Source organism: Simochromis diagramma, unplaced genomic scaffold (assembly GCF_900408965.1).
Source record: "Simochromis diagramma unplaced genomic scaffold, fSimDia1.1 OVJJ01000603.1, whole genome shotgun sequence".
Lineage (NCBI taxonomy): Eukaryota > Metazoa > Chordata > Actinopteri > Cichliformes > Cichlidae > Simochromis > Simochromis diagramma.
The window spans coordinates 22718447-22742030 of NW_024387414.1; the positions used below are offsets into that span (position 1 = coordinate 22718447).

At 41.0% G+C, this 23584-nt stretch overlaps 1 protein-coding gene across 3 annotated transcripts in view; it reads left to right on the plus strand.

Annotated features, from left to right (window-relative positions):
* Positions 1-2701: 2701 nt before the first annotated feature.
* Positions 2702-23584, plus strand: part of LOC120721466 (glypican-6-like) — a 144853-nt gene continuing 123970 nt past the window's right edge. For 2 of the 3 annotated variants that reach the window (XM_040011820.1, XM_040011821.1), the window contains exon 1: positions 2704-3322. In XM_040011820.1, coding sequence (XP_039867754.1) covers positions 3163-3322 — 160 coding nt within the window. In that variant the 5' untranslated portion in view covers positions 2704-3162. Of the gene's footprint in view, positions 3323-23584 lie in introns of all 3 variants that reach the window. The other variant, XM_040011823.1, reaches the window with a different exon arrangement.

A 23584-nucleotide genomic window follows, 5' to 3' on the forward strand; every position in this document is an offset into this window, starting at 1 on the left:
ATATATTACTTGTACTTCCTGACCTTGTTTTTGCCTGCGAACCTGCTGACATCAGCTATGCAACAATTTGTTTTTCGGCAAGTGTCTCAAGGAGCAGTTTGTTGGTGCAGTGGCATTATAAAATATGTTTAGCAAGCCAAAGTAAAAAAACGAAAAAGTGATGAGAAGAGAACATGGCGAGTATACCACCAGGACTTTGGATCTGAGCAGTGCTGTCAGTGACTCTGCTGAACTCCAGGCCCAAAAGAAAAAGTTCTGTTTTTGTAAAAGGGCTGAAACACTGCTACCGTTTACATGTTAAAAATATGCACTCATACTGTAATGTGTGTGTGTGTGTGTGTGTGATATATCTAGAAGCTGGTTGAATAAGTGTGCTCGTTTGGTACAGTAACCTGTGGTTAATGGGCCTCTCTCATTTGTTTCATGCTATAGACATTACATCTGTCTTTATGTTACTTTTCCAAGGCGCTGAACTCTTTTGTGTTTTTTTGTAGTGTAGTTGCTGATCAAAAGCTGGAATGATGCTATATTATTTTTGCAGTGTGTGTGTGTGTGTGTGTGTGTGTGTGTGTGTGTGTGTGTGTGTGTGTGTGTGTGTGTGTGTGTGTGCGAGAGAGAGAGAGAGAGAGAGAGAGAGAGAGAGAGACAACAGCTCTCACAGGGCTGTTATGCCTGTGGATGTTACAGCTATAGATACTGTAATCATCTACTATTTTAGGTAACAGAGATTAGCTAAAAGCTAGCTCTCATTTAGACCCATTCCCCTGTATCTGCCAATGAGCCTGCTGGGTATTTTGACCAACACATAGAGATTAAGAGCATGATGACATACACCGACCTATAGGAGGAGGTCCATCAGCTGTTAAAAACATCTGGATGTTCAGTCATGTACGACTGTACAGATTTTACTCTGTATTTGCTTCAGTTAAAAGACTTTTAGGCAGAAATTGATGCTCCTTATTTTACTGTGAATGCTTGGCTGACCTCTGCAGACTAAGGTCAAAGTTCACCCTAGTTCAGTTTTACCCTTCAAATTTGCACATTTAATCATTTCTGCAGTAGCTAATGTGGTATCGTGTTATTCTGTAAAATATCAAAGTGCCTGACTAACATCCAAATCTGACCTGCTCAGTATTTAATCATTACCAGCATTAGCTGAGTACACAGCAATTCCATTGGCCTGCAGGCTAATCTGACACACCTTCATTCCGGTATCAACAAAAATTCAATAAAGCTTGTTTACTTACAGGATGTTTATTACTCAGGATTATTGTGTTATGTAACTTCAAGTGAAGTGCAACGGATTCAGAGCAAAGGTGTGGATAAAGGGAGCTGATTTCAAATGAGCTGGGGAAATATATCTGCAACTGAATATTTATCTTCAAACCAGACTAATAGTTTTAAATGATCAGTCCTTACTAGAACTGAAGTCTGAAATATTTTTAAGACCACGCATTTTGTATTTGCAAGAAAAAATGTGCCTGCCTGTTACTGAAAGATACTGGGCTGCCCTGTTGCTTCAGGGCGCAAAGATCCTAATAATCTAATATTAAAAATGAGGTAGACTTTTCACTGGGGCAGATGGGTCTTTCTGTACATCCTGAAGCGATAATCAAACATCGCAGAGAGCATCCCTTAGTATTCACAGTCTGAAATGATGAGTCCATCTACATTGCTTAGTAAATGCATAATTTCATGTTGCATTAGCCCCAAACGAATTAAGACACGATCATTCCCTCAAATTTTTATGCTTTCTATGGTCTAGTGCAATCCTGCTTTCCTGGTTTTCTCCTTTACATTTCACAGCCCTGAGTTATGTCTAATTGCACTTATGCGGTGTATTTTAAAGCTGATTTTAACAAGCAAGCAGCTCCCGAAACACAAAAACACACCGAGGGAGTGTTTATACTGAATATTATGAGATTCACTCTACTTTTTTTTTTGTTTTTTACTCTCAGGAGGAAATATTTCACAATATAACGAGATACTTTTCCTCGCAGATTTTCTTCATTATAACTGTAAAACTTTTCCCTCCTCGTCTAACAAAGTTACCTCATTGTTAAAAGATGTTGGAAATCACTTTGATGCTATAGTGTGATAAGTCAGCTCAATGTTGCCATTTGTGGGTAGTGCATTTAATATCATCTTCGTGAATATAAGACAGACAAACAGTCCTGACTCAAAGCATCATCTTAAACTAAGGGAAAAAAAGGTTAGAGATAAAATGTGTGATGTGCTGTATTATATATTTGATAAATGTTGTGGCTGTTTGTGCCACTAGTATTTGTTTTGTTGCCTGAAACATTGCATTTCATGAATACTTGGTATACCATTAACCAAAGGTCGTGTTGGGGTTATGTGTCCAGGAAATTACAGTAAGTTAACGCGCAGTCCTCTGAGGTGCTCCAAACAGGATTTGGTGCGTTACAAATGTTCATAGCTGCTAAGATCATATTGTGCCTTATCTTTTCGATGAGTTTTCTAGCCTTCCTTCTTATTACTCCCATCGATTGGATTCATTAAAAGACACGGAATGGTCACAGAGGGTTCTTCTATTTCGTGCGCCAACATCAGATTGATGACATTAAAAGGAAATAACCTCAAGTGTGTGGCCAGTGTGTCGTTGTACTCCGCCCACACTCCCCGCGCCTCCAACATGTGTCTCCACTCTAATGTGCGATAGTGTGCGTTACCGAGAATGCATAAATGGCAGAGGACAGTACGCGCCCCTGGATGTGAGCTGCTGAAGTCGCAGCCACTCCACTCCATGTTTTGCCCTGCCCTGTGCGCTCTGCTCGCTGTGCAGCGTGCGTCTCCGTTGCATTTCGCTTTCCTCACACTGACATAAACACGGGGCAGCGGTGTGTGCGTGCGCTGGAGAAGTTGTTGGCACACTGAGCACCAGGTATCTTCTTCACGAGGATTTTGTTCAGACTGGGACCGATCTGACTCGTTGGCTATTTCTTTTCTTTTCGAGGGGAAAATGAGGTGGAAGCACCAGCATCTAAAGTGAGGAGTCTCTCTCCCTCTCTCTCTTTTAAAAAAATGAAAATCTGATCGCGCAGACTGGAGAAATCGTTCAATCAGGCTTTGTTTTGTGGGATTTCTCTTATTCTATCGGATCTCTTATTTCTCTGTGAAACATTATCAAGGATTTCACTGATGTATGCGATGTGGAGACTGCAAGTCGCCTTATGTACTCTGTCGGTGCTGTCCCTGTCATCCGGTGGTGAAAGCAAAGCGCGGAGCTGTAGCGAGGTTAGACAAGCTTATAACGCTAAAGGATTCAGCCTCGTCAATGTACCTCATCAGGAAATATCAGGTAGGCGAAACTGACAAATCAACGAGGCGTTTGGCCCCCTTCACCACGTGTCACGTCTCGTTTCTTCCCCTTAAATCAAACAATTTTGCAATAATCTCTGTGATCTCCCTCAGACCTTTAACCATTTAATATGTCCCGTCACTAACATGCTGCATTTCACCCCCGCTTTTAATAGCGGATTCATGTAGAGTCCTCCGCGGTTTCATGAAAAGTATCAGCCTTTTCTCCTAATATATTCCATGAGGTCGACTTTGTCCAAGCTTTTATCTGAACTTATTCGTCGGTATTTGAAAAGTGTTCAGTGGATGCCATTGCGACTGAATCGGTCTATATCTATATATCCTCTCTCTCTGTGTGTCTTTTTTTTTATTTGCTCTTTGAAGGTCGCGTGGTCCTCTCCATTTCCAACTTGCTCAGTGGTGAATCACATTGAGCTGCCTTTCATTTCTTATCCACAATCAAACAGACACCAGGAGTGAGCCGCATGCGTAAAAGCATTAGTCATGTTGCTCTTTATGTAAAAATCTCAACGTGTAGTTTCATCGCCTGTGTGTGTGTGTGTGTGTGTGTGTGTGTGTTTTACATTTTATGAACCATTTTAAATATTTGGTTAATGCACAAACACTTAACTTCATTGACAATTAAAGGCAGGTTTTCCTCTCCTTAAAGAGTTGGCGGAGGTGACAGTAAGAATCAAAGTAACAGTGAGACTCATATGTGAGTGCATCATGTGTAATCTGCTGAAACACACATTTGAGATTCCCTCATGTCTGTAAATCGGAGCAAGTAAAGGACTGACTTTGGAACAGTGACACTAGAACATACCTTTGGAAAGTGTCTGCATACCTGTTGCTCATATTCAACAGAAGATGATCATGGAGCTTGTTGTGTTGGATTTGGCTAAATAGTGAGCAGTGTTTGCCAGTAGGGGGCTGTATGCACCCAACATGAAATAGTTCTTATGCTGTGGATTTTATTTGGTTTAGATATTCCTCAAGGCTACAGCTTAGGTTTTAATTCATGCTCTTTGGTACTGCTAAGATATGGGGTTTTATTATCTCTTGTGTAGTGGTAATCACATTTATGGTTAAAGCAAGAAAAGAGATTAGTCAGTAAACATAGCCTGCTTCATGAGAGGGAAGAGGAGAGGCAGAGAGTCCTGAAGTTAATCCCTCTATTGCCTCTTACAGACAAAACGGAAATGCTGTATTGGTAATTGGCAGTGTCATCTCGTAATGATCACAGAGCCCTCTTATATGGTCTTAACATGGTTTTGGCATGATGGGGAATATGATGGCTTTGTTAATGACTGAATGTGTGTTTAAATCTTAGCCAGCGTCTGTATCTTGCATGTGTGAACGTGTATTAGAAATTTATCGTATTTCATAGTTAAAACTAAATGAGTCCAGGGGTGCATGGTGATTTCTGATGTCTTTGTCTTTCCTTTTTTGATGGTTTGTGATTAAACTTAGGGTGTGCAAAAAAGTAAAATAGCACTAAAATACTTTGGCATTGCAAGGATGCTCGAGTGAACTGCGGTTCAAAGCTTAAGTTCATGTTCAAAGTTTTTTTTTTTGGTTGACAGCTCTTAAAGGACTAAATTTGCTTGGCATTTGACCACATGTTAAAGTCAAAGACTGTTGGTTTTATTATAGAGCAAGATGTTTTGAGGGCCTGTGACCAAGTCCTTGTTGCATTTTTTGCAAAGCCAGTACTCTACGTGTAATTGGATTGTTTTTGTCTTCAAATAACCTTTGCATAAATACAACAGAGGGTAGATATGGGCCTCCGGAGAAGGGATAGTAGAAAGCACTCAATTATGCTTAATTAGCTATGCCAATACAAATGTGTGGTAAGCAGCATGAGCAGCGTTAGCGCTCATCCCTCCATCATTTGCTATGTCATGCTACTGCTATGCCTCTAGATACAAAACACACAGGTTTATTATTTCTGCAGAGGTGGCTTCCTCAGGTTCTAAGCTCCCATTTGCATAAGCTAATTATTTTGACAGCTTTCTGCCACTGACAAGCTGAGCTGCATTATTTCAGAGGTGACAAACCCACATGTTTATCTGTTATGAAATATAACAGGGTGATAATTATTGAATCTACACTTTTAGCTTTATTTTAATTAGTATTAAACAATTAATCATAATGAAATGAAGAGGAACAAAGATTGAAAAAACAGACCTTTCCGTTGGTTATTTATTTGTGTTTGTTGATTGAATTCTAAGTGGAAGCTCTCTTCCACCCACACAGTGTTACCTACAGTAAAGAAAGAGTCTGAATGAGTCTCATGGGCTCTGGGGTCATAAAACTTATCCAGAAAGTAAAGAACCCGGTAAACCTTCAGTGCAACAGAGAGACCTCAAATTAATGTTCCATGGATTTACAGCTGGCTGATACATCATTTTTAAAAATCTGTAACCAGTTGAAAAAAATTGCTTTTGTACTTGCCATGTATTTCATAACTAACTTTTACATTTTTTAATGGTAGAAGGGCTTCCGGTAATAATGGTTACGAATTTTAACTGTGATATAAAATCAGCACATTTGGTGGAAACTATCCTGCTGCTTTTTGGACAATCACATTTACTGAACTGTGAACAGATGTAATATATATATATATATATATATAAATAGATAGATAGATAGATAGATAGATAGATAGATAGATAGATAGATAGATAGATATTGCCATAAGTATTCACTCGTCTGCCTTCACACACATATGAACTTCAGTGACATCCATTTTTTAACCGATAAGGTTTAATATGATATGTTGGCCCACCCTTTGCTGCTGTTCTGAGAAGGTTTTCCATGAGGTTTAGGAGTGTTCACAGGGCATTTGGACTGTTTTTTCAGAAATGCTTTTGTGAGACACTAATGTTGAACGAGATGCTGGCTCACAGTCAAATTCACAATTTCATCCCAAAAGTGTTCTATCGAGTTCAAGTCAGGACTCTGTGTAGGCCAGCCAAGTTCTTTAACACCAAACTCTCTAATCCATGGATCTTACTTTGTGCGCTGGTGTTGGAACAGGAAGGGCCCATACCCGAGCTCTTCCTACAGAGTTGTGCACATGAAATTGTCCAAAATGTCTTGGTTTCCTAAACTGGAACCAAACTGCCAAGCCCAACTCCTGAAAAACAGCGCCACATCATTACCCACCTCCCCTCCACCAAACTTTACACTTGGCACAGTGCAGTCAGACAAACTCGTCCGCCGGATCACCAGAAGTAGAAGTGTAATTCATAACTCCAAAGAACACTTCTCCACTGCTTTTGAGTCCAGTGGCACCACTGTAATGAAGCATTGTGCTTGGTGATGTCAGGCTTGGATGCAGCTGCTACCCGATTCCACAAAGCTCTCTACACGCTGTTCTTGACATAATCTGAAGGCTACATGAGGTTTAGATGTCTGTAGTGACTGACTCTGCAAGAAGTTGGTGACCTCTGCACACTGTGCTCCTTAGTGTGCTGCTTCTCTCTAATTTTTTTATTTGACTTTTTTCAGCCTTTATTATATAGATGCAGTGAAGAGTGACAGGAAAGTGGAGAGAGAGAGAGACATGAAGACATGCAGGCAAAGGGCCGGATTCAAACCTGGGCTGGCCACTCTCAGCTATACAGCGTATGATCGCCTGCTCATCTCAGGGAGCTAAACCGGCGCCCGACTGCTCCGTGATTATACGTTACATACCACTTTGTGGCTGAGTTGCTGTTTGTTCTCAATCACTTCCTCTCTGTTATAATACCAATAACACTTGACTTTGAAACATTTAGCAAAAGAAGTACACAAGTGACAATTTGTGCCATACATATACATATATACATATGTGTGTGTGTGTGTGTGTGTGTGTGTGCGTGTGCAATTTAATATCTGTTGCACTAAGGCAAACATTGGGTGAATTGACAGAATGAACTCATTTAGATGGAGGTCAGACACTTTGGTGTTTGAAGACTGATATTGTTTTGCTCTATGATTCTTAAGTGCTCTGGTTGGTTTACAGTACAGGAGCAGTGAGATGTAGATGGCAGTAAGAAAAAAAATCCTACCAGCTTTAGTTTTCATACAGTAAGAGGTCTCTTGGAACAGTGCCAAGAGCAGGTGGGTAGGACAGAGTGGAGGTAGTGAAATACACTGTTGGATCTGAAAAATGTCTAAAACAGGCTCTTGGACAACTTCATTAAACTCCACCAGGTTGAACTTGTGATTCCTCTACTGTAGTGTCCATGCTATTGATATGCCATCCAATGCTTGGTTATACAGCAGTCAGCCAGCAGTACAGCTAGCCTGTGAGGATCACCCCTGTGCTCATGTGTCAGCCTTTATAGCATCACACACATTACTGCTTGATTGTCAGCCCTTTGTTCAAAAGCACATCTGCTTGTGAATGCTTCAGTAAGGCCCTGCCACGGAGCTCTTTCTCTGAGGCTTTGCTGTTAATATCAACATCTACTTACACAGAGCAGTTGGGATTCTCATGGGTGGATTCGACTCTTTGCTATGGCTTTCAAACAAAATCGCTCGATGTGCTGCAGTTCCTGTTAGTGCTGCGCAGAGTCTTATGTTTCCCTTTTCAAGAATAACAATTACCTTTGGGGTTCATCCATAGCAAATTTAAAGAATATTATTTGATTTGTCTGAGCAAAACAGTTATTAGCTGTTACACAATACAGCATCGTCTTCCCTCGTGTGAGTTCCTGATGCTCCAACTCTGTTTATCGCTGTGATCTGTGCTCGGCTGTTGCAGATGCCAAATTCCTATAAACACAACCCAGATATCGGATAACATTGCTTTTTGTACTTGATTGAATGTTAGGACGCTTGTGAAGCTTAAGTATATAGCACAGTTATTAATATTATTGTCAGTACTAAAGTCTCTTTGGCTCTTTCACTCTTTATTTATGTATGTATACATGTGTGTGTGTGTTTGGAGAGAGATACTGTGCAAAAGTTTAAGCCCACGTCTAATTTCTTTTTATTCTTCCAAGGAGCCAGACTTTCTTGTAATTTTTTTAAGTTGTTTCGATGAGTAATTCTACAGGCTTTGTGGAGGTCTTTCAAAACTCTTCTTTGGACATGCTGCTTTTTTATTCCAGTCCTTGTACCTCATCATTTCATCATTTTCACAGGAATTTTTGTATTTGTTTATTAAGCCATTTAATACAGCCCTATGTATTATTAAAGCATAACACATCTTACTCAAGGGGCATGACACATCACAGCAGTTCCAGATTTAAATTGTATCTTTATCCACATTAACTCACTTTCTTTAGTTGAATCTAAGAAAATGCCAAAGATAACTCAGTATTAAAAATTGTATTGGTGATTCCCGAAGAGCGATTAGTATAACATCCTACATATTTCAGCATGATGTGCAGTGTGTCCATAGAAAACTGAGAAAATTTGGACACACTGAAGTGGAGGAAAGAAGAAATGGGAGGCCTAAAAACGATCTACAACAGATGCACAGTATTTGAAGGTCATGTTTTTAAGAAACAGGAAAAAATCCAGAGAAGACCTGACACAGGACCTGAGATGCATCTGACCCTTCAGTTGATCCATCTGCTGTTCACTGAAGCCTCATCAGAAATGGTTTTAGTGGATTTCTGGCTGTCAAGAAGCTGTTCTTAAGGTAGAGAAACAAGCCGAAAAGGCTGAGGTGTGCCAAATTACACAAGAACTGGACCGTAAATCAAGGGTGACAGGTCTGCATCCAAATTTGAAATCTTTTGTACAGATTTTCAACAATATTCACAGAGCAGGTCAGGAAAGAGGTGCAACAGTGAGTGTCTGTGCCATGTGTCATCTGTAAAACACGGTAGAGGCTCTGTCATGGTTTGGAGCTGCAGTTCAGCCAGTGGTGTAGGAGATTTTGTCAAAATTGATGGGAAAATGTAGAAAAATACCATCAGATTTTGATCCACCTTGCAATACCACCTGGATAGTGTGATTGGAAATGGCTTCATCTATCTATCTATCTATCTATCTATCTATCTATCTATCTATCTATCTATCTATCTATCTATCTATCTATCTATCTATCTATCTATCTATCTATCTATCTATCTATCTATCTATCTATCTATCTATCATTTTTTAATGTATTTATTTGTTTTTTGTGTGTGTCTGCATGCCTAATCACTAAGTAATGGAAACACATCAGACCTCTGCTGAAAGTGTGGGAATACTGCTGTAAAAGCCCTTGCCCAGCAAATATCCATATAAAAATTCTGAGGGGCAATTTTTTTCCAAAGCCCATTAAGATACTCTTGGCTCTGCCAAATTGGAAATAAGTCTCTTGCCAGCCTGTATACATCTTCAGAGAGAACAGTTAATTAGATGTGAGGGAGATTAGGCTGTGCGCATGTGGACGTGCATCTGCCTGTGTGTGTATTTGCAGCAGTTTAGCCTCACTATCTGGGTGTTTCTTTTGCTTTGCATCTCTATTGTAGTAGAAAATGACAAAATGTGCTTTGTTCTTCATTTGGTGAGACAGATTGTGTGCATGGAAGAGCTAAATGAGTTTGATTGTGAATCCTCCTGTGGTGCTGTTCAGATATGGTGAAAGAATGTCTGACAGTTGTCCTGACCTGAAGAATCTGTCCGCCCTCTGCAGGCATTCATCCCTGAAATGCACAAGGTCTGCAAGCTTTCTGGAACCTTCCTCTGTATCATGTATGGCTTTTTCTTTTCTGAGTAGTGTGAAAAGCCTCCGGGTAGCGTAGGAGCCTGCTATAGCGCTTTTTCCAGTTTTCAATCAACTGCTGGCCTAAATCAGTAATGGAGGGGGGGGGGGATTAAGAATCTCTACCCTCTCAAGCCTTGAGAGGAACTAGAAAATAAGCAGTGTGGGGTGTGATTGAACGTTTGGAGCAGAGACAAAAGAAAATTAGCATTAATTGATGATTAATGAAATAAAGCTTTCCTTGTAATGGAGAGCATTATCGAGTAACCACGTGTTGAAATGATAGCGAGACTGGCTCTGGGATACAAGAAGGAAGTTTGAACTTGAAGGATTAGTGATGTTTTGTGGTATTTGTGTGCATTTTGCACTGTTGAAAAGTATTCTCTAAACTAAACTGTCACACAACGTCACACGTGGCATTATTCCACTGTGGAAATTGTCCCCCTCTAGGATTCCTCTACCAGTGGGTGAGGGCGCTACAGGGAAAATAAGTGGGTGTCACACTGTCAAATAATTGGTTAACATTGAGAAATAAGATGTGTTTATACATGATTATATGGCTGCTACCCTACTAGTGTTTCAGGTTCGACCTAAAGCCATATCAAACACATTGTTCATTGCACGGCAAACACTAATCACTTCTATTCTACGCTGTGGCCAAGCAAGAGTTTGTGGCTTTCCTACAATTATTTATTATGTACATTAGAGAACCAGTGCATTCTGTTGTTTTTATTGCCATGGTCTTTCTTTTTACCCACAGAGCCCTTTGCCTCTGGAGGGAAGTCTCTGAATAGAAGTCCCAAGCCTGACACCAATGATAGGGCTTAGTGAGATGAGAGCCACACTGTGCTCTGGGAAAGCCACGTGGGTATATCACATCGAGGTGTCAAGGATGCAAATACATTTCACACTGGGGACTCTTTATTTGTGTTTTTCAGACACAGACATGTACACATGGCTGAGGTGATTTGTTAAAAAAAACCACCCCTCGGAGACTTGGAAGTAAACAAGCATTAAGTACAAATAAACATTGTGTACCAAAATTGTCATGGAAACTTCAGATGCTGTCAACAAATGCAGACAGCGATGGTGTCACAGGCATCACAGAGCTGACAATGACACGCTTGTTGTGTTAAAGATACATAGACGCTGTCTACCCCTCAAAGGCCTCAGTGGTGGCTTAACTGTAGTGAAACCACAGGGGGCTGTTGTATCAAAATCAATAGGGCAGATGCTCCAACATCTAAATGTTTTTCACAACAAAGAAAGCCACAGCAGAACAAATTAATTATGAAAAATAAATATTTCAATACAATAATCACTTAATCGCTCTCGCTTTCTTTTTTCTAACAAAATTAAATAAAAAAAAAACAAGCATTGAAAAACAAGAAACACATCATTATGTCAGGTCAAGTAAAAAAATGTCTTGAAATTAGTCTTAAATTCTCTTTATTTATTGTACATTAGCCCAGCGGGCCCCAACCCCCGGGCCACGGACCGGTCCATGAGTCATTTGACGACTGCGAGAGTTGAGGCTCGAGTGGGAAATTGATGGTTTTCAGGGTTTTTATTGGTTTTTAGCATCATTTTTTAAAATCGTTTTTATCGTTAACTCGGTTTCCCTGGGTCTTTTCCTCTGTGTTATGAACAAATCTTTTTTTTTGGTACCGGTACTGGTTTTATTTTGTTTTATTTATCGGAGACACCTTAAAGGCCGGTCTGTGAAAGTATTGTCAGACATAAATCGGTCTGTGGCACAAAAAAGGTTGGGGACTGCTGCATTAGCCCCGTCCTCAATGCTTTTTCAGCATGTTTGTAGGTTTTTACTACGAGTCCACTGGCCATCTGGTGGCAGATAGAGTGCATGCTTAAGGCACTGCTGGATTGGCTTAATTTTTCTGATCTGGATGCTACGCCCATGTTTTTTACTATCTGTGGTAAATACGTTAGGCCTTTAGGTAGCCAGAGCCTGGAATGTCAGCAAACAACTGACTTTCAGCTTCAAAGCAATGAGTGATTCACTGTATATTACCCCAAGTAAAGGTGCCTGTTTTATTTCGTTTATACAGTGTTGATTTAACATGCCTGGTGACTTGATTGAAATGTTTTTGGTCCTGATACTTTGTGCTGTCTTTTCCTAGAGTCAGTTTCAGTTTGGGGGAATTAGGTGGCAAAAAAATAAAGGCTTTGTGCTCACAGTCAGCTGCCTGTGTGAAGGTGTGTGCTGCTCCTACTTCTCTCATTCTCAAACCATACAAGAAATAAATAAATAAATAAATAAATAAATGTCATTTGCATTTGTTCATCTAAACAGTCCTCATATCAGTGTCACTGTGCTGTAATGTTTCAAAAACTGTTATTTGAGTCCATTTCTTTGGTTTAGGTACTCTTAACAAAAGATGTGAAACTGCAAGCCCGCGCCTCTCCAGTGAATAGATGTTGCCTCACAAAGCAACAACACAAGAGGATATGACAGTGCCAACCTTGCAACACTCGTGACAATCTGCTGTAAAGTGTATTTTCAAATAGCAGCAGTTGTTAGTCAGCATAAGACATGCTGTTCCAGTTATAAATTAGGAAATTTATACTGATTACACGAGTTCACGACCTAGTTTAGTGTGATCTCGTTTGCAGCTTTGAGGTGGAGAGACTAATTGGAGGTCGTTATTATTTTTATATTAATGCAAATATGTAGAGGGCAGATCTTAACCCTCCCAGTCACATTTGTGGGCTTTAATTATAACATTAAATAATAGGCTTTGCAGTGAAATGCCTTGGGGGATATAATGACACTGTTTTTGTGTCAGAGGTCTGCTCCGTCTTCTTTCACCCCGTGTTACATAATTTCTCGGCCGTATTCCTTTCACACAGAAATATATGAGAGCCGCAATTAAACTGCCCCCAATTTTTTTTATTATACACTTCTGGTAAAATGCTAAAAATCTACACATTAAACTGCCGACAACATAGCAAGAGAGAGAAGATTTCCAAAGAGGTGTTGCAATTTAGATATTAATTAAAATGATTCTGCTTGTCTGAAAAAGCATGTGCAGTTTGATGAGTATGTTTTAATAGCTCTGGAGCCATCATCCTGTATGTATCATGGCTCTGTATATTGCATTTTCTTCTTTTTTTCCCATAAAATTAGGTTGTAATGAGGCATGTTCGATGTACAAGTTGCAACTTGCTAAAGACATCGGATCTCATCTGGAACTAAAGAAGTAGAGGGGGGTGAGCCAACAGATCATTTAAATCCCCTATCCTCATAGCCGTTGCGAATATACAGCTACGTCTTGCAAGAAAAGCCATCTAGGCTGGCTAGACTCATGCCGCTGACTTGAGTGGCGCCACGTGGTGTAGCTTCAGGAAGCCCAGCGATGACAAATGTAACAAGCTTATGTAGTCTTAGTGTTTGTCAGTCAAAGAAGGTTGATAAGGCTTGATTGCCAGTACCATCTGCATTAATAGTTTCAGCTCTGCTAATTCAAGTGCTGTTGGAAAGAAGGCATTTCAGAAAGGCTCATTTGGACTGAACAGCCGATGTCTAGTGTTTAAATCTTCTGAACTCCTTAATTTCTTTACCCGTAAGATGAAACAGGTGCCATTGTGATGCTTCTTGGCTCATCTTTGTTCTTTGGCAGCTGCAGGGTGCTAGAATATGAAACGATGCCAGGCTCATCTCTTGCTCCCAGAACCCTGCTGTTTTGTGTCCCCTGTGTAAGCTGCCGGTAAATGAGTGGGCTGGTCAACTCACACCCCGGGGCTCTACCGCGGGCTCTTCAGACCACCAGCTGTTGTGTTTAGGACTGAGTCATGCACCAGTTAGCATGATGAATCCAGAGAATGAGTACAAGGCTTTAACCTCACTGTATGACTCTTCCTCTTCCCTTCTAGCCTTTACTATTAAACCAGTGTGATAAAATGCACTAAAACGTTGGGAAATAAATACAGCTGTAGAAAGTTCCCACCAAATGTCCTCAAGGTTTGAGTGAGATCTTGTTTGTTTTAGGATTGTTGGTTAATCCCTGTGAAGAAATTGATCGAAGAAGAACATATACACACAGAGAAAATGACTTGAAGGCAGGTACAGTAAATTAAATCAAGTTAATTCATTAATTGAAGTCAGTTTACAATACTGTTTAAATTTGCACTTGCATCAGTTTATATGGATGAGTTACTCTGATAATATTTAATAAAGTAATTAGAAGAGAGAAGCTGACAGCTTCTGTTGATATCGGAGTCAAAAGTGCGGCTAGTTTCCAGAAAAACTACTTATATTGCCAATATAACTTTAGTATGCAATATATTTAAATTTACAGATAAAAATAATCCAGGAGCAAAGCTACAAATAGTGGGTGGCACGATGGTGGTTAGCAGCATCACCTCACACCGAGTGCGAACTGAGTTTGAATCCATCAGCCAGCTGGGGCCTTTCCGTGTGCAGTCCTCCCTCTGCCTGTGTGGGTTTCCTTTAGATACTCTGGCTTCTTCCTACAGTCCAAAGGCATGCACATTAGGTTATCTGGTGTTTCTACATTGGCCCCAACTATGACTGTGTGTGGGAATGGTTGTCTTTCTTTTTGTGTTAGCCCCGCGGAAGACTGGCAACCTGCCTCTTGTCCCGCCCAATCACAACGCTGAATTGGATAAGTGGATGCATGGTTGTTGCTTACTTTCTTGATAATACCCACCTCATTAATTTCTCCCTATCAGATATCCAAAGTGATTTACCAAATTTTTATAACCTGGGTTTACAGTGAACAAAGCATCAGCCTCGACCAGGCGGCTATACTCATGTTCTGAAATAAATCTTTACGACACAGTACTTCATTCCAGAAGGAGTTGCCAACCCTCTGCAAGCTTTCATGTGCCTTATGAGTTTTCTCTCATCTAACTCGTGTCCTCCAGAACAACATTGACATGATGACCATTTATCTGAGCATTAGCTGAAATTAAAAAAATAAGCGATTTCAAATTCACAGACACATAATCCTGCAACACCTCTTCTCAAATCCATAGCTTCTTGTGTTCTTATTTCCTTATACAGTGTTCACCGTAGACTGGTGTAAATCTTGTTTGGAAAATTGGTCACAGACATTAACCATGGCAGAGGCATGTAGCTATACAATATACTGCAGCTCCACTTTAATAAACTGAATGCATGACTGAAACTACCAGCCATAATATGCACAAAAGTGCTTGACTTATATGATGGGATATTTTTGACATTTATTGGAGAGGTCCTCTAATGCACACTGGTTCCAGATACCAGGTTTGCAGCCGAAGAACTCCAATGCAATGCAAATGCTAATTTAAGCAATAATGAATAAGAAATGGAGTTAAAACGTGTAGAATGAAGGTGCTAGGTGGGTGGAATGCTAAGAGCTCAGCGAGTACTCCTTGTAAATGTGAAGGAATAAATTGTGTTGGGCAAGAGTATTTGAAGTTGCCCACCATGACACTGATAACAACTCCTAGTAACTAGGGCATTATTAAACTGATTTATGGTTCTATCAGCGCATTAAGAACATCGGTTTATGGTTGGAGAAAGGCTGCGGACTTGGTGGAGAGAAAATGTTGATAGAAAGTCAAAGTGTGACCTAACAAGAGCCAAATCACCTTCTTATTGATTTTGAACACAGTTATTATTTCCCTTATTTACACTTAATTAAAAGAATGAGTTAGTACATAAATCGAATTTGTAGAAGAAGGTATTTACAGTAATTACCAGTATGTAACGCTTTTATATGTAAACAAATTGTTGTATGTATATATGGACACTCTTGCAGGAAACACAGAGAGAGTTGAGAGTCTTAAGTTGTTCTACCGTTGCTGCTAAATTGCTTCTCTTTTTCCCACAAAAATTGCTATCTAAGGTTCATGTCAATTTCCTACAATTTGTGATACAGCCTTTTTCATATTTCCAAATCTGCAGTAGCTTCTCATTTAACTAAAATGTTTTTTTCAGGTACAAGAACTGGCTAGTACTGATATTTTATTATGTGAAATGGAAATGCCTCCAGCACGTATCATTGTTTCAGCAAAAGAGTTTTGGAGAAAAAATAAGAAAAGAAAAAAAGTGTCCTTTGGGATTTTAACCCAAACAAACACCTGTATTGTGTGGGCATTCAGTAAAAGTACATATTTGATTATAGATGTACTGAACAGACTGTAGATGTAATTACCTCGTCTGTTTTTATTGCCTATCTGCTATGCTGTCAGTTTACATTAATGGAAGCAGAGATAATCACAGCAAAACAATCTGCATATTGTCTTTTTTATTTCATACTCAAAGTGGGTTTTTTTTATTAGCACACACTCTGATGTTGTATCAAGCACACAGGCTGGGGATAAATGAAGGGCAGAACTGGTAAAAGATTGGCAAAGGCATCATGAAATGATGACATTTCGCTGTGAAGCATATATGTATCTATACATTACTGTAACACAATCGGTTTTCCAACTTTTGTAAGTTATCTGAAAATTAAAAAATCTTTCAGTAGTCTCCAAGTGTGGTAACATATGGTTGGAGCAATTGTGGGAATTATCTGTGTCATCTTGTTTGGACATATTCAATTTGGGTCTCGAGCCCCTGTGGAAAATAGTTGAAAGTGGGTGATTTGGGTGATGGAGAGGAGGTCCAGATGGCAGAGCAGCAGTAAGATCAATCATGCTTGATGCATTTTTCCCACTTCAACATGCAGACAGATGTGAGTTAACTCAGTAATTGGGTTTACTTCCAGGTTGTGGATTTCTCTTGACAAGTAATAACACCATAAAAAGAATGTGCAAACATGCTCACAAAAGCTCTTAAGTGTGCATTGTTTGATGTGTTATTCCATCCTACCAAAAAAATTACCATCCATCATCTTTCCAGGTTTAACAGGCCACAGAAAAGAAACTGTTTATAGTTAAGTTCATTTTATACATAAAGATGTACTTGCAGGATATAGAATCCTTTCTGCTAATGCCAAGACTAAACTGATGAATCCTGTGGCCGTATAGTACAAAGAAAGAAAACTGGAAAAACAACACATAACTAACCCAATAGTTGGGAATTCAATTTGTTATTAGATTAGCTGTTAGATTCATTAATTATTTGAAGGTTACTACATACACAGTTTCATTTTCAGTGTAAGTAGCAGTGACTGACTGCAACACTCAGAGTGACCAACTGATCACCCAAAGGTTGAGTGACCACTTTATGATCACAAGACATTTGCACAGATCACCAAGTGGCAGGCAACCTATATCCAAAGGATTGTGGTCCAACTTGTACTGGCTGAAGACATAGATTAGTGAAGGTTAGCTAATAATTGCTAATTCATAAACATAGACAGATTTCCGACACATTGCAATCAGTCTGAGTTAGCTAACTTGTCTGCGATGTGTCTCTTTGCAGTAGGGGACTCGACTCAACTGGTTGTTAAGTGATTTTATTTTGGTTCTACACCTTTTGACTCAGTGTATACTATTATACTATATACTGCCTGGTGCCTACTGTATGTCATTTTGCAGTTAAACCATCATCTTGCAGCAACTACATCACTACTTGTGGAGAAATGTCTCCACAAACCTTATGTACTTGATGTGAATTTCTGTGTAGATAGCAACAGATTTGCAATGTTTACTGATTTATCACAGTTAATTCCCAAATTGCATGTAATTCCCCAATCATCACCATCTTATTGCCATTTTATTGCTCTCTTAACACAAAATTAAAGTCAAGACAGCAACTGACTGCGATTGGTCACACACCTGGTCCCCATCTTCACAGCAGCAAATTCAAAGGCAATGAGATCATTGCACATGATCGCAGTAATTTTGTTCATATCATGGTTTTTCCCTAGTATGAATGTAGCAATCTGTTGCACCATTTGAGTTTTCAAAATTTGCCAGTATGCAACAAGATGGCGCTGGTGAGGTCGGCTGCCGTCACGACTGCTCCGACCACTTTTTCTTTGTCTTTGTTTTTTAAGTTAGTTTTCAGCGTTTCTAAATCGGCAAAATCATCACCATTGGGTACATTAGGTATGACAGTGACACTCTTGTTTCTATTGGTATACAATGTACTCACAATTCGAAGTTTTTAACTCCGGATCCGAGCTGGCCGAGTGAGATCTTGAGGGAGAACAAAGGGAAGCGGCGGCGGCCTAGAGGGAAGCGAGCCGGCGTCAGGAACAGGCTGAGAGCTCGTGCACACCGCACACCTCTGCCTAGCATCCTGCTCGCCAACGTCCAGTCACTGGAGAACAAGCTTGACGACCTCAGGGCCAGGGTAAAGTTCCAGAGAGACATTCGGGACTGCAATCTCCTCTGCTTCACCGAGACATGGCTGAACCCAGCGGTGCCGGACCACGCCATCCAGCCGGCCGAGTTCTTCTCGGTTCACCGCATGGACAGGACACGGGACTCGGGGAAGTCAAGGGGAGGCGGCGTGTGTTTAATGGTGAACAACAACTGGTGCAACAGTGCGAACGTTGTTCCTCTCACACGCTCCTGCACACCAAATCTGGAACTACTGTCCATCATGTGTCGTCCTTTTTATCTACCTCGGGAATTTACATCGGTCATTGTAAGTGCCGTTTATATTCCACCACAAGCGGACACGGTCACCGCCTTATGCGAGCTGCATGAGGCACTCACACAGCACCAGACACAACACCGGGACGCTGCGCTTATTGTGACGGGGGACTTTAATAGCGCCAACCTCAAACGCGCAGCGCCGAACTTTTATCAACACATCACCTGCCCCACCAGGGGTGAAAGGACACTGGACCACTGCTACACTATGGTCAAGGACGGCTACAAGGCACAATCCCGCCCCCCGTTTGGCAAATCTGATCACGCCGCCATCATCCTCATCCCAAAATACAAACAAAGGCTGAAACAGGAAGTTCCGGTTCAGAGGAAGGTCGCGCACTGGACGGATCAATCGGTGGCCGCGTTACAGGACGCACTCGATGACGCAGACTGGGGTATGTTCAGAAACAGCTCCGACGATGACGTCAACGTGTTTACGGAAGCGGTTGTGGGATTCATCGGGAAACTAGCGGATGATACCGTGGAGACAAAGACTATCACAACGTTTCCCAACCAGAAGCCGTGGGTGGATAAAACCATCCGCGACGCTCTGAGATCCCGCACCGCTGCCTACAACACGGGACTCATGACGGGGGACATGGACCCGTACAAAGCCGCGTCATATAACGTGCGGAGGGCGGTGAAAGAGGCGAAGCAGCGCTACGGGAGGAAACTAGAGTCACAATTCCAACAGAGTGACTCTAGGAGCCTGTGGCGGGGACTAAGGACAATAACGGACTATAAAGCACCAACAACCGGTATGACGAACGCGGCCGTGACTCTGGCAGACGAGCTGAACACTTTCTATGCTCGCTTCGAGGCTGCAGCTAAGGTCTCCAACAATGCTAGTGTTAGCGGCGCTAACGGCTGCAGACAGGAAGATACTGCCAGCACCGGAAACGTGCTCGTCATCTCCGAGCATGAAGTAAGGAGAGCCTTCAAGAGAGTGAACACCAGGAAAGCAGCAGGACCAGACGGCATCCCAGGTCGTATCCTAAGAGACTGCGCATACCAGCTAGCTCCTGTGTTCACTGAGATATTCAACATCTCTTTATCTCAGTCGGTGATCCCCACATGCTTCAAAGAGTCCATCATTGTTCCTGTCCCGAAGAAACCCCACCCTGCTTCTCTCAATGACTATCGCCCTGTAGCCCTCACCTCAGTAGTGATGAAGTGCTTTGAACGCCTGGTCAGAGACTTCATCATTTCTTCACTACCAGACACACTGGACCCACTACAGTTCGCTTACCGTCCAAATCGTTCCACAGACGATGCCATCTCTCATCTCCTCCACACATCACTCACTCACTTGGACACTAGAAGGGGGAATTATGTTAAAATGCTCTTCATAGACTACAGCTCTGCATTTAACACCATAATTCCCTCCACACTCACCACCAAGCTGGAGCATCTGGGACTCAGCTCATCTATGTGTCAGTGGATCTCCAACTTCCTAACTGGCAGACCACAGGCAGTAAGGATGGGCGGACATGTCTCAGCCTCCACCACTCTCAGCACTGGAGCCCCCCAGGGGTGTGTTCTGAGCCCCCTGCTGTACTCTTTGTACACATATGACTGTGTGGCCACTACCAGCTCCACCACCATCATCAAGTTTGCTGACGACACCGTCGTGGTGGGCCTGATCTCTGATAACAACGAGACGGCCTACCTGAAGGAGATTAGGAATCTGGAGAACTGGTGCCAGAGGAACAACCTCCTTCTAAACGTCAGTAAGACAAAGGAGCTGATAGTGGACTTCAGCACTAAGCAGGAGAGGAACTACCAGACCCCCGTCATCAACGAGTGCCCAGTGGAGAGAGTGGACAGCTTCAAATACCTCGGAGTTCACATCACGCAGGACCTGTCATGGTCCTGTCACATCAACACCGTGGTGAAAAAGGCCCGACAGCGTCTCTACCACCTCAGACGCTTGAGAGACTTCCAACTGCCCTCCAAGGTGCTCAGGAACTTTTACTCGTGCACCATAGAGAGCATCCTGGCGGGAAACATCTTAACCTGGTTCGGGAACAGCACCATGCAGGACAGACGAGCTCTACAGAGGGTTGTGCGGTCAGCTGAGCGCACCATCCGCTCCGAGCTCCCTGACCTGCACTCAATCTACAGCAGGCGGTGCTGGACCAAGGCCAGGAAGATCGTGAAGGACCTCAGCCATCCCAACAACAGACTGTTCTCTCTGTTGAGGTCAGGAAAGCGATTCCGCTCCCTGAAGACCAACACAGAGAGACTGAGGAGGAGCTTCTTCCCGCAGGCGATACGGTCTCTCAATCACACCACCACACAGTACTGACCCACACATACAGTTCTTACACACACTGGACTTTCTGGACTTTGTTTTTGCACAACACTGGTCACTATATTCTTCATTTCCGGTTGATACTTGTACAGCTGCTGTTATTGTGTATATATTTATTTATATTTAGATTTCTTCATACATTCTTATATAGTTCTATATTGTGTATTGTGTATTTTGTTGTACAGTTATTTTATTTTCAACTTTAATTTATATATTTATCTTATTCTCCCAGTTAAATTTACCCTTCATTCTAATTTGTGTTGTACAGTTATTTCATTTTTAACCTTAATTTATATTTTATTCCTTCCTAGTTAAATTTACCCTTTTTAATTTTTCATATTTATTTCCTATCTTATTCATAGCCTTTTCCTTTTTGTTTTCTTTAGGTCACGAGCAGTTGTCCAAGCATTTCACTACATATCGTACTGTGTATGACTGTGTACGTGACAAATAAAATTTGAATTTGAATTTGAATTTGAATTTACTATCGAGGAAACTAAAGTCATGTGATAGAGAATAGCGGTGGGAATCAGGAAACACTGACCACAGTCTGTCAGCTCAGTGGGAAAAGCAATTTCGATTGACAGCAATATTTTTATTAAAATATGCTACTCAATATCAGCATATGAGTAACTGTTGACAGTTCCAAGATAAAGTCTTCCAATATTTTGCAGTGCACCTGTTTTGTGACCCATACAATAGATTTGAACACAGAATACATTTCTTGACACTTCAGTGTGAAAGTCTGTTAAAGGGCAAAGGTTCAATTATATCCAGTCACTTGAAAATGTCACTTTTGAGAGGCTTCAAACTGCACAATGTGTTTCAGTGTCTTTAATTTCTGAATTTCTAAAGTGTTTCAACTGAAAAATGGCTGAAGGTAATGAAAAATATGATGTAGTGTAGCGTATTGCAGAAAGTGAGCTTGACCCAGTGTATCATCAGACAGTTGGTAACCCATTTTTACTTTGCATTTTAAATGTTTCTTAGATTGGTGTAGGGATAAAGCCGGTCCCATTACATCCAGAATGCCTTTGATTGCAGTCATTCATTATGCTTATTTTAAAAGTTAACATTTTATCTGGGGTATTAATCCCACAACAGTACGTTAGTTTGCTCAAAGCTATTTTTTTCTCGTTTTGAACATTACAGAGGATTCACAAAGTCTTCCGTCATTCAACGACCTTTAATTCTGTTTGCAAGTTGGATTGAGCTTTATTTTGCCCTCTAATGTAGGTCATGTCAGATGAATAAAGGGCCTTTAATATGTGCCACAGCCTGAATAAAGAAAGTATAGTCAAGGCTCAGATGTGAGAGGGGACCTTAGCTGTACCGGAGTCAATAGATCTCAAAGATAGAGGTGTCAACCTTTCACATGCTCAAGCAGTCTTTTAGCTATTACTGCCCAGTGTGCTGAACCTGGCCTGTGCCATTTAGTATAAATAGAGGAGAGAGAGAGAGAGAAGTGGAATGACAATAACCAGCAGTATAACCAGTGGCAGGGACCGAAATTCACAGACACGTCAATGTGCCTGGATTTGTCATAAATATAAGTGTGCATTTTCTTTGCAGCTTCAATAACCTTTACTTTGAAGGGAGTCTGGCTGTTCAATACATAACATTAACATTTACAGGCCTTTTCAGGAAGAGCAGACAAAAGAGTCTCTAATCGCACTTTTGATTATTCAGTAATATAGAGAAATATACGGTGATGGAATAATACCTGCACTGTATGTGAGTATATGTATGTTAGGTAGATAAAGGATATATAGTTTCAGGTTATTTCAAATTAAATGACTAGACTTGAATAAATTTGAGTTTAATAAAAACAAAAGTTACTTATTCTTATTACCTAAAGTTAGAGTTAGGATTGGAAAAGTAAGGATGCTATGTAAAAATGTCATAAATTCTAAAAAAATCAAATCATCATCTAACTATTTACTATTCAAAGCAATCATATCATTTTAGTCTTTTTTTTTTAAGTAGCAGCACATTAAGTAGAAACTTAAACACGACATCCATGACACAAACGTGACAGTAGTTCAGTATGTAAAAAAGTGAACGGCTGCACTTTTGTGCAGTAATTCTTCATCCACAGATATTAAAACAGATAGATCATTCTGATATATTTTTATTTCCAGTGCGTTGAATGGCTTCCTGGGGTTTGACTGAATGCTTTTTGCCCTGTGTGTGTACTGCATAACAATATACCTGCTGGTATGTAAAGCTGTATAGTAAAGCGAGCGGTGGATTATGAATGGCATCTGTGCTAAAAGCAAAGAAACAACGCTAAAATCAAATTGCGCTATGGATGACATATGAGATGGAGGCAAAGTAACCTCAGTTGGTGAATTAAAATGTCAAGAGCGTGGACCTGTTTCTGTAGGCCTGCGCTCTCATTCATAGTCAGCGAGTCTCTGTGCACATCGGTGCTTTATGGCAGCTGGGCTGTAAGCGCAGAGAAGAGCCAATATTCTGGAGGCAGCCTCAATGAGAGTGGAGCTGGAATCTGGTGGTAGATCAATGATAATAAACGTGATTCATTCAAGATGGTGCTTCCTAGTTATCGAGCGTGGCTCTGCTGTGGCGTGAAAACCGCAGTAACTGGCAGCGTCGAAGATACGCTGGAACCTGCTGCAAACAAATCCAGATTTCAGTCTAGGTACGAGTTA